The sequence below is a fragment of the Pituophis catenifer genome, unplaced genomic scaffold, assembly GCF_029215685.1.
Source record: "Pituophis catenifer annectens isolate HBS135680 unplaced genomic scaffold, rPitCat1.0.hap2 SCAF_3, whole genome shotgun sequence".
Classification (NCBI taxonomy): Eukaryota; Metazoa; Chordata; class Lepidosauria; order Squamata; family Colubridae; genus Pituophis; species Pituophis catenifer.
The window spans coordinates 179690461-179702968 of NW_027256883.1; the positions used below are offsets into that span (position 1 = coordinate 179690461).

Here is a 12508-nt window from a genome sequence, read left to right on the forward strand (position 1 = left end):
ATTTTAATTTTTATCATAAGGTTTGGGGTGTTGAAGGTTTATTCATTTTTAAATTATGTTAAACTTAATAATTAGAACCCTCTGGCAGTGGGAGTGATTACCCAAAGAGAGGTTTGGCTCTTTTTCATCAGATGTATTGAAGCAAAGGCTAGAATAGTTCTTTGCCTTAATATAAATTAGGTTGGATTTGGGGACTTCCCAATTGGAAATCCCAAACTAGAATATTCATTTACAATTTTGTGATGCTGTATAAAATGTAATCTCTCCTTTAAGGTGAGCTTGAATCCTTTCTGGATGCATCCATGAAGTTTACAGCAATATGGAAGTGAACAGAAATTCCCTTCTTCTGGAATATTCTTCAACTTCTCAATATAGTTTACGGTCCTGATATTCCCTGGGGATTTTAATACCACCTGATGCTCCCACCCTAAGGTAGAAAATTCAAGTATTTCCTGCTTCAGAATGACAGTAAAGTAAATATCACAGTGATTTTTATTAACAGAAAAATAAGAAACCCTGAAGACTACAAGAAAGGTCACAAAGTGAATTGCATGCAGTTTGGTGATTACATGAATACAGGAGTAACTTCCTTTCATGACACAGAGTCATGGTGGTGCAGTGGTTAGAATGCAGCATTGCAGGCTAACTCACTGCCAACAGTCTGGAGTTTGATCCTGACCGGCTCAAGATTGACTCAGCCTTCCATCTTTTCAAGGTTGGTAAAATGAGAACCCAGATTGTTGGGGGTAATATGCTGACTTTGTAAACTGCTTAGTAAAGCACTGTGAAGAGGTATATACAGTGTTTCCCTGAAAATAAGACCTTGTCTTATATTTTTTTGAACCCTGAAATAAGCGCTTGGTCTTATTGCCATGCACTCAAAAGCCTGATTCGGCATATTATCAGGGGATGTCTTATTTTGGGGGAAACAGGGTAAATCAAAATGCTATCAATTGCTACTCATGGAACAACTTGGGATTCTGTTAGAAGAAAAGTTAGAGATAGATTACATATCCTGTGCTCACAATACCAAGGTTCTAACTTTGGTTACTCTTATAATAACCCAATGAAGTGCACAATTTGGGGGAATGTCCGCAAAGATGTTAGGATGGGTCCATACTACTTATTTCTATTTTTATTTTTTTTTAGTAATGATCTATCTGAATCAGCTTCTCAGGAATTTCCAGAGAACTTTCATCAGGTTTGAAAGATCTACTTATGATTAGCTCCACTAGCTGATTAGCCTCAGATGATTTATTTATTTATTAAATCACTTGTATGCATGGGATATTAACCTATAATGTTAACCACATGACTAGAACATGTCTTCCTTTGGATAATCCATTCTATGGCTTAAAACTCAACGAACGTAACCACTGATTGAGGCTAAGATATCATAAACTTAAGAGCCTTCAGCTGTAATTGAACAGAATTGGAATTTGTATTATAAAACATAAAAGGGAGACTATACAAAAACCGAAACGAAAGCTAAACTTGGATGAGCGAAAGAAAGGAAAATCACATCACTTACTAATCCTGCAGAACATTTGGGAAACAAATAAGGACATTTTATTTTTATGTATAAGGCCTGTGTACCACTCTAATCACACTCGTTCTGAATGGCTTTTTTTTTTCTTCTGCTCCATTGTGTCCAATTTTCAGAGACTGCCTGGAAAAGTCCATGCAGTTTTCTTAACAAGATTTTTCAGAAGTGATTTGCATCCTAGGGTTGAGAGAGATGGCTGGTCCAAAGTCACCCAGCTGGCTTTGTGGTTAAGCCAGGACTAGAACGCACCGTCTTCCAGTTTCTAGCCTAATGCCTTAACTATTATATCAGATTGGCTCTTTTTATTTACAGTAGCACATTTAAAATATCCATTCCTCTATCTGTATATCTGCATCTTAATGTCATGGTATAGAAACACCAAATGAAATAAGCCAAGTAGGGAAGCGCATTGATGAATATAGATCTTACATAAACACACAAAAGCATTCATCCACGATACTACTTTTCAGTTTATCAGGAGAGTGACTAGCACAAGGTCACCTAGTTGGTTTTGTGCCTAAAGTGGGACTACAACACTGTCTCCCAGTTTCTAGCCCAATGTCTTATCTGCTACACCATACTGGCTCTGAGTGGCATATGACTCCCCAAATCCATAATTTGAGTAAAAAAGCAAAATATTGATTAGCCTTATTCATTTAAATTCAAGTCTTATATATGAAAGTTAAACATAGCTCTTTTTTCCTCTATCCTACTAATAGACCCTGAAATTCAAAGCATTATTTGTTAACATAAAAGGGAATTTTGAAGCAACCTGCTATCTTATTCCATTTTAATGCACAGTATTGATGTCACTGATTGATTAAGATTATTTCTAGCACCCAGTGTGACTCAGAGCATTGTTAATTTAACAACCTCCATAGACATTTCTACCCACAGATCAGGTTTTTAACAGTTTAAACTGTATCAGCATATAGCTAGATATATTTGTTGAAAAATACAGCTGTATGGAATGTAGAAGTGACAGAAGATGCCAGGAAACTGGTGCATCAGTGACTACCCTATGCATTTTTTCTGATGTGATATAGCACTTTACATTATTATTAGCCATTATTAGTGATTTAAATGTCCTATGTATACACAGGGTATTTCATACCCATAAATATAAGTGTTGTTCACAACCAGGTTTCAATAGAAGAGAATATTTGTAGCTCAAGATTAAATTATGGCGCTCTCTGAGCTTTGTTATTTTCTTGCAAACATTTCATTACACAGTTAGGTAACTTCTTCCGTACACATCTGCAGGAAAACAACTAAACTTAGAGACCATTAAGGACTCCACATAACCAGGTTTGTAAGTTCTGCTTCAAAAGCTTAGCTAACGATACTGGAACTCAAAAAATCCATTCCTAAATACACTTTATCTATTCTCCTATCATAAGTAATGTCTTTCTCCAACATACTTGACTTTTTAAAAGGCAGTCAACATGTGAATCTAATACAGGTAGTCTTCGACTTACAACTACAACTGAGACCAAAATTTATGTTGCTAAGCAAGACAGTTGTTAAGTGACCTTTGCCCCATTTTACGACCTTTCTTGCCACAGTTGTTAAGTGAATCATTGTAGCTCTTAAATTAGGAACACAGTTGTTAAATTTGGCTTCCCACTGACTTTGCTTGTCAGAAGTTCGCCAAAGGTGATCACATGACCGCAGGACATTGCAACCTTCCTAAATACATGCCAATTGTCAAGCATCTGAATTTTGATCCCTTGACCATGGGGATTCTGCAACAGTCATAAGTGTGAAAAATGGTCATAATAATTTTTTTAGTGCCTTTGTAACTTCAGTCACTAAATGAACTGTTGTAAATTGAGGACTACCTATAATATTAAGTTATCTGAGTAATCTTGGATTTAAGATTCAAGAATGACTCCTCCACTAAGAAATATGCTCCTTGGTAGATGTTTAGAATCAGTTCTTACAGGATTATTTCAAGACTTCAACTACAATTACTATGAATTACTACAATTTCAGTTCCATATATTAAACAAATCACACATTTTTCTGCTGAATAGCCTAGAGTTTAAAAGTGCCGTTCATTCCACATAATTTTAAAAAATGGAACTTAATTTGCAATGTGATCAGAACACTGTCTCTTTAAAATACATTTCTCGATTTACCAATAAAATTGGAAAAAGAGTTTGTCAGATGGGAAAGGAATATTTTGAGCCATCAGGTGAAAGAGTTAAAGAATCTTTCTTCTCACCAGTTCTCTGCAAGAATGCAAGCTCATAGCTGCTTTCAGCTTTAAAAATAAAATTCTCTTCGGAAGAAGAGAATATATATTGCAGCATTTATGTGTAGTTAAGCCTTCATTTGATTATTAAAATGCTGTCTTACAATTCTGATCATATTTTCAGACTTGATCTTAAACACCGGATATAATACTTTTCTGTAAGAGTGCCAAGCACAGTCATAAAAAGGGTATTTGTCAAATATGTTATCACATTTCCAGCTATGCAGAAGTAACCCCACCCCCACCCCCACTGGATTTAACAGTTGTTTCCCACTCATCTACCAAAAATGTAGATTTGCAATCTCAGATTCTTTTCTCTCATCTGATCTTCTGAAATCTCATTCCTAATTCCACTTTATTTAATAACTACTTCCAAAATGCATGACCTACTCTTTATATAGCAAACTACTTAAAACAAGAGGTGATAATCATAATCCTTTTACATTTTTGTAAAGATTTTCAAAGAGAAATTGTCATACAGTATCTGTAACACTTGATACATCAGGAGATAGATGTTTGATGTATTTGAATATTAGTCTTATTTAAAACTGAAAAATCACAATGGGCAAAATATTTATTGGTAGTTTTTGCTTATCAACTCTGTTGTTTAGTGACCATTCAAAATTACAATGATGCAAAAGAAAAAAATAGCTTTATGGCCAATCCTTGCATTTATGACTACTGCAGTGTCCCATGGTGATGTGATTGCCATTTCTGTGCTTTGCAACTTGCTTGCAGCAAGCGGAGTTAAGTAGAGAAAGTAGAAGTAAAATCATAAGTTGCAGTCATATGATCTTTCACTTAATGACTGCAGTGACTTGCTTAATGACCAAATGGGAGTGAGGTCATAAGCCTCTTGCAGTCATGTGATTTCTGCTTAGTGACTGCTGTGGTTGGTGACAGAGTTGCTGGTCCCCGTTGTGATCACTAGGTGAGGACTGCCTGTATGCATTCAGGCACTATGCAGAGAATCTCAAACTCTGAATTCTATTTCTGAAAACACCGATCCCTCTTCTTTCACTCTGTGGAACCTATTCTGTAGGTAGACTAACCTCCTCGTCAGTGGTGGGTTTCAAATTTTTTTACTACTGGTTCTGTGGGTGTGGCTTGGTGGGTGTGGCATGGCTTGGTGGGCATGGCATGGTTTGGTGGGCGTGGCAGGGGAAGGATACTGTAAAATCTCCATTCCCACCCCACTTCAGAGGAAGGTTACTGCAAAATCCACATTTCTTCCCAATCAGCTGGGACTCGAAAGGCAGAGAATAGATGGGGGTGGGGTGGGGCCAGTCAGAGGTGATATTTACCAGTTCTCTGAACTACTCAAATTTTCCGCTATCGGTTCTCCAGAACTGGTCAGAACCTGCTGAAACCCACTTCTGCTCCTCGTGATGCATCCCAGACAACTTTGTCACAACTAAATAATTTACACATTCTGGTTACTGGGCCTCAGAAGGATCTCCCAGCAAGAAAAAGCAGCATGAATATGCCATACAAAATGAATAACCTATTCTGGTTTAGTCAAGTATTTTAAGCTCAATTCAGGAAGTTTCAAGGTCATTCTGCTAACCTAATCAAGACTAATCAATCAGCTACTTTGATGGTTATAATAGACTACCATTATACTGTAATCAATACAGTTGGCGGGTCTGAGGTCTCATGCTTTGCATTCAAAGCCTCAGTTCAAAACTGAAGGAAGAACAGTATTGGACAACGGAAAATGATGATTAGAAATTCTCCCCCACTAATCAGTTCACAAATGTCAGTGTCCAAGAAGAATCATGCATGTGGTTACTGCTTTAAGACAGGTAGTTGCATCATACATGCAGCACTCCAAAGCAGATCCACTTTCTTTCGCATCCATGTGTTATGGATTCTGAGCCCCTGGCCCCACTAAAGAGGTAGTGATCCCATCTTCTTACTTACTCATGCCTCTCAGGGTGAGTTCAGGCCCTTCGGGAGGGCTGGGCTGCTGCACATCACCCATCTCTTCCTTCTGAGGAAGGCTGCTCTTCTCTTTCTCACCCTGCCACCTGGTAGGCAGAAAAAGCACAACCAATCAATTTCTCTTCGTATCCATAATGTATCAAGGCTGTGCAAATACTTAATTTGTAAACAGTCTGAAGGCAATTCACTGAGTCATCAAATCAAATTTTCAAACTGAAGTAATGATTTATTTCAAATCAAAACAGACACCTCTTAATCAATTCAATCCAGACCAATTCAGGCCCTTTTTATATATGCGCACACGGGTTCAAATCAAATTATTAAGATTCTGATTATTTGATTTGGACATCCAAGTTGAATTAGACTAATTTTCCAGATCAAATTGTTAATTTCAGTCAGATCAACTTGCCAACCTAAATCAACAATTCAAATGGGAGTGGACCCAATTTGCATAGGCCTATTATACTGTATATCTCCAACTATCTTAACATAATGCGCAGAAGGGCTAGAATTATTAAACCATAATTCTGTCTCTTGCCTGATATAAAGCAAAGGGCAGGTTCTTCTAGGAGGAACCAATTTCTTTGACCTAAGGTGCCAAGTCCCAGACTCACATATCACATGTAATGAGTGCAGTAAATATTTTAGTTGAATGAACCAGCACTAGCATATGACAGCGGTTGGCATATGTCAGAGCAATTCTGAAATTGTTATGATACATATATATCTCCATGAGCATATAATCCAATATGCCATCAGGATGCCACAGCAAGCTATCTACAGTGGTCAGGCAATAATGCTATCTGAGAACCTTGGGAAGCAATAAAACAATTTTGCTACAAGCACTTGTCTATGTAGATCTATTCAAATCAAATTCTTAACAAGTCTCACTGTGTTAATGAATTTGGCCCTAAGTGATAGCTTGTTTTTAGTGCTAGAGTCTAAAAATGGAGTTGCTCTTCTCCCACCTTGGCTCATAATTTTTTTCGTAGCATGCAAATGCTAAACTTTCTCAAGAAAACTAGGGCTAAAAGGATGGTATATTTCCTACAATACATCTTATTTAGTAATATTTGGATAATGGAAAGCAGAGCTAGATTTTTTTTTCTATTCAACTTTACTTTATTCAAATAATAAAGGCAGGATAAAAATCAAATAAATAAGAAGATATATCCTAAGAAAGCTATATCTAGGAATACATACTCAGTGACACTTACCGATAATGAAAAGGGGCGACAGCGGCCATAATGGGATGGTTGTGCTGTTGCACAGAAGAAAAACTGATGGGTGCTGTATGTAACACAGGTCCCTTATTAAGGTTGCTTGTATCCAGTGAGATTGTCTGAGGATTATCTTCTTGCTTGGATGTTCCATTTTCCTTCCAGTTGACTTCTGAGGCTGATTGACCTTTTGCTGGACAGCTCTGAGGCCTCTTTGTGGTAGATCCCTCTGAAGTCTTTGACATTAATGTCTCATTATACAGGTTGAGATATGAAGGGCTCTTTCCTGGCAGATGAGTGCTCTTTGCCGGTTCAGCAATTGTGCTGGGCTTTCCAAGGACCTTCACAGCAAAAAGGCTGCTATTACTTTCACCTTGTTTAGAGGTGTTCTTTACTTTCTCAGTTGTCTGAATAACAGCTTTCTTCACTATCTTGGTGGGTCTGGAATTGGCTTTTGGTAAACCACAGGGATTACTGTAGCCAGACACCAAACCTGAAATAAGGCTAGAGTCCATATCCTCAGTCTCACCATGGCTCCCAGATATGTCTGTTTTCTCCGGTCTAGGACTTGCAGCAGCTGGAGCCTTAACCACTAGCTTTTGCTTCGGTCCTTTAGGAGCTCCACAGGTTGAACTTCCCTGTGCCTTCCCTATCCTGGGAGATGATATTCTTGGTGAGGAATATGCTCCCACACAGTTCTGTTTAGGGGGCAGTTTAGGAGATGCTGCCAGAGTATGTATCTTGCTATGAGATGCAGCTCTGGGAATAGGTATAGAGGAGGCATAATGGCTGCGTCCAGCTGCATTCACATTGGCTGTTCCATTCATCATCAGCAAAACTTGGATGGAGGAAGGTCAATCTGAGAAAACACAAATCAAAGCATATTAAGTCTGGAGCTTCAAAGCCAAACCTGTTCAGCACAAGGATGTGTACATCTGCAAGTGAAAAATTTTCCAACCTTTTAAAATTTAGTTTTATTTTTTTTATAATTTAGTTTTAATATTACTTACCAATAAGACAAGAGATTGCCAGCTGTGTAACACTGAAATTGCTGTTTTCTCCCTACATAATATTGAAATCAAGCTCACCATCTAAGATAATAAAAATAGTTTTTGGGATATGCTAAATTTAGCTTAGGTGCTTTTATTTATCATTTAAACAATATTAAGTAGAAAGTATGTTTTTAAACTATAAAAATAGCTTAAACATAGCTTTTTAAAAAAATTAAGCTTTTCCATAAAAGATGAATTGCTAATAAATATTTGAATTTGAATTATTTCAATAAACAAAGGTCATTTAAATCAAATCAAATATGGCTTATTGATTTATCTCAAACTGTCAGTTCCACTATTCTTCAATTTTATAAACGTATCAACCTTTTCCTCACATTTATACAGTTAATCAAATTAATATAATAGATTTACTCCTATTTGGTTTACTGAAAAACAAATCAAACCTAGTTACTATGTAATTTAGCATGATAGATAGAAGGAAAATATAAGAAACTAACACTTTTCTATGCAACTATTGGTAAACTGCTCCAGTGGTTTATAAACTGAACTGCATTATGTAAAGAAGTAATATTCCATTTGGGTAACAGCATGCTAAATCTGGTTTCTTTATGATCATACTAAATTAACATGAGGGAATCAATATTTGAAAATAGACTATTACTATGTGTAGATAATTTACAATTAGATTCATAGTCTAACACTTGTTGTAACTTAATAATTCAAGTCCTAACCAAGGACCTATGAATTATTAAGGAATTACCTGCTCACAACAATGTGAGATCACAACTGCCAAGTCTTTAGCTGGTGTTGGCCTTCATTTACATCATGTTCTTCCCAAGAACCTAGAATGTTGTCATATATTGGTATAATATATTTGCAGATCCAAGCAGTGTGGCCTGTACAATGGCAGACAGAAAATTTGTCAATGTGCAGATTTTATAGGTGCCATACAGGATTATTTTGGCATGGCACCCATTGCGCTGATAACCACTGGGACAACTATGGTGAATTTATGCCCTCATCTCTGAGTTTCAGTTTTCAGATCTTGATACTTGTAACCTTCTCCTATTCTCCTATCTCCTTCTGCTGCCACACCATTTATCTACTTTTTCTTCTTTTCAATCTGTTACAGAATTGAAATAGGTTCAGTAATTGTTATAATCAATATGCAGGACTGATTCATATGTTGTAGTCATGCACAGTGACAGATCTCATCCAGGCAGAAGATATTGTACATAAGTACGTGTATTTTAAAAATTAAGAGTTGGCAAAGGAAATGGATACTGCATACTTTTATGATAGCACACAAAAGATTCCGCTACAAAGTTTGAAGGATGCCTCTTCTCCATTAATTATGTAATGGCCTGGATTTTGTTTTTATCTCTTTCTATGTTTGAAAATATTTTAACCAGCAATTTATCAGTGGAAGTCCTGACTGGAGAACCATTTATAAATTGGGACGAGGCACAATAGTTTATGTTTAATTTCCCATTTTTCTTTTTGTTCTGTAAACTGATTCCACTATTTAAAATTTAATTATATAATACAATACTACTATACGTTTTATTATTATATAACAGTTGTATGTTTTTACAGCTTCTTTTTTCTTTCATTGCATAAAAGAGAGAACTAGACTGGCTCTGTTGCTGCTGCTGAGCGTCAATGGGTGGCCAGCAGAGATTAACAGCCTCAAATCTGTACATAACTTGATTTGTTTCCCAGCTGTTTTTGAATTAGCAAAGGATCATAAAAGTCTAATCATTCTTTACAAGAAAAATAACTGCAAATGTACTGCTGTCAAACTTGCAACAGGGAAAGAAAATAAGTTGTCCCCAAACAACAGAAGTGTGAAAGAAAGAATTTAGTCTTAAGATACAAAAGAATTTGGCAAACATATCTCAGATTGTGAGTCTTTTACATTCTACATACAGGAAGGAACTACTTTCAAACTAAAGGAAGGAAATAAGTTTATTTATAACATGTTTTGGAAACACTTATAGGAGGAGGGAAAAATAATCTGTGTTTCTGAGTGGCATCGCTAATAAGGAGATGTTCCGAATGTTCTGAAAAACAAATATATTACAAATATTTGTTTTATATACCACTTTTTCTCTATGAGCTTAAAGCAAAATACAGAAATTTCCCATTTTCTCTTTGATAAAAACCATATGAGGGTGGTTGGGTTGAGAGAGAGAGAGAGAGAGAGAGAGAGCCCCAAATAACTCAGAGCCTCCCAAGGTGAAATTGAATCTCCAGCTTCTTGACCTTACAGGATCAAGATTCTGTTCAAGGTTCTATTGAACACATGTTATATTTTATAATATATATAACGTAATAGAATTATAATATAATGTTATAGCAGCATATGCACAAAAATTCTAGGAGTTTTAGTAGACTACCACCTGAATATGAACAAGCAATATAGAGTTGCAGCAAATAGGACTATGCAATCTTGGTCTGCATTAACAGAATAATGGAATTTACAGTATATGATTTGAAAAGAAACTAGATGCTTTAGAGCATGAAGCATTGTATTCCAATGACAGAAGATATATCAGTATGTACCCGTGTTTCTGAGAAAATAAGACCGAGTCTTATTTTATTTTAGACTTGAAAATAAGCACTTGGGCTTATTTTTGAGGCGGTCTTACTTTTTTTGAAGTGCAGCAGACCAGACTCGGTGAGCTGGATGCACCGTCGCCTCCATTCCAAACCTTCAGCGTTTGGAATGGAGGCTTTTTGGTGAACTGGAGCAAAATCCTCCTCTCCATTTTCCTCCTGTTTGCCAAAAAGCCTCCAGTGAGCCTCCCAAAAAGAGGAAAAAGCAAAGCAGCTGGCCACGGAGCTGCCGGCTTCAGGGAAGCAGTCCAACAAGCAGAAGCGCTGCGCCTAGAAAGAGAAGGACAAAAGCAGTATTTGCGCTGCCCCAAGGGGCCAGAGGGCTGCAGCTGCAGTCAGACAGTTGCCACCCCCATGCCCACGCTGCCACTCGTGTTGGCCACACCCATTCCCCAGGCTTATTTTCAGGGTAGGGATAATATTAGACCCACCCACCCCTGAAAATTAAGGTTGGGCTTATTATTGGGGTGGGTCGTGTTTTGAGAGAAATAAGTATATGTTATTTATTATTTTATAATTAACATTCCTATGCCATTTTATTCCAACCAATTTACAGCTGGAGCATTGTGCCCAGTTTTGAAAATCATATTTTTACAAGGGACAAAAAGCAAGTTCAAAAAAGAGCTACCAGAGTGATATGTTATCAGTAAAGCTAAATCCAATATGGAACAATTAAAAGAATTGTTACACCTAATTTGCAAAAGAGAAATGTGAGAAAAGATATAACAGTACAGGACCGAGTAATCTCATTCTCCTTTAAAATTGTAATCAGGGCAAGGAGCAAGAGGTCAACATTAAAAGATAATTCAGGGTGAATATTAGATAGAATTTCAGAGAGTAAAGCAGGCGAGCAGCAGAATAATCTGCCTCTGACAACGGTAGAATCTACTAACTAGAATTTTTCAAATGGATGGTGGATTAGATTTTATGTTAAGCACAGCAAAAAGTATCAATTCTCCTAAATCCAACCCTATATTCAGTAAATAATTATCAGCAGAAGCGTCATTTTTTCAGTGCAGCCAGATATCTTCCTTTACTTGAATCGGAGAATTTAAGCTGCCACTAGACACTAGTTTTTGTTTTGTTGTGTTGTGTTATGTCAACATGGCTTCCCTCTGGAATATCTGTCCTGCTACTCATTCTAATAAAATTTTCCATATTTCAACCCAGCGTGAATGTAAAATAGAGGAAATTTATTTATTTATTTATTTGATTTGATTTGATTTCTATACCGCCCTACTCCCGAAGGACTCAGGGCAGTGCACAGCCAAACAATAAAACACATCCATACAAAATTTAAAAGTAAAATAAAATCAAATTAAATAATTTTGGCTCCAACAAATTTAAAACCCCGAACTATTTAAAACCAATTTTAAAATTGAATGTATAAAATACTAAAAGATATTTAAAATTAATCTTTTATGAAAGAGGGAGAAAATTAGGCCAAAATTACTGGGGGAACAATAGATTCACCTCACCCTTAACCTATACAACTATCACTCCTCATAGGTTACAATTCTGTACGTGCAGGAATTCAAAATTCAAGTTGTATTTCTCACCAGATGTTTGCTGACTAAAACATCCTTCTTTCATACACAAGATCCTGTATTGCCTGCCAAACTGTTACTCCGGAGCTGGAAGGCAGACTCACCAAAACTATGCTTATTTATGTCACTAAGCATTTAAACTTTTCTGGTAATTAAACCTTCTCCACCCTATTAAACTTCTCAGAGTGTAAGGAATTTATCAATGGCTCCCTAACAACCAAACCATACTGAGAGAAAAAAAGAAAAAGAAAAGAAGTATTTTCGACATTGATCTTAATTTCCCCTTATCACTATTTCAGACTATTCCTCCAGCTGCTATCTTGGCTCTCAGCTGGCTCCATCTGGAAGGGCAGGAAAGAGAG

General features: G+C 36.7%; 1 protein-coding gene across 1 annotated transcript; it reads right to left on the minus strand.

Annotated features, from left to right (window-relative positions):
• Positions 1 to 5718: 5718 nt before the first annotated feature.
• Positions 5719 to 7794, minus strand: LOC139315086 (uncharacterized protein ENSP00000471857-like). The gene is made up of 2 exons (XM_070941113.1): positions 6965 to 7794; positions 5719 to 5833 (listed from the first exon to the last, which is right to left on the minus strand). Exons 1-2 carry the CDS (start codon positions 7792 to 7794, stop codon positions 5719 to 5721), a joined length of 945 nt encoding a protein of 314 aa, XP_070797214.1.
• Between the last annotated feature and the right edge of the window lie 4714 nt (positions 7795 to 12508).

Coding starts and splice junctions, on each gene's coding strand:
- LOC139315086 (XM_070941113.1), bottom strand. CDS start 7,794: ATGAATGGAACAGCCAATGTGAATGCAGCTGGACGCAGCCATTATGCC. Junction 5,834..6,964: donor GTCGCCCCTTTTCATTATCG/GTAAGTGTCACT, acceptor TCTGCCTACCAG/GTGGCAGGGTGAGAAAGAGA.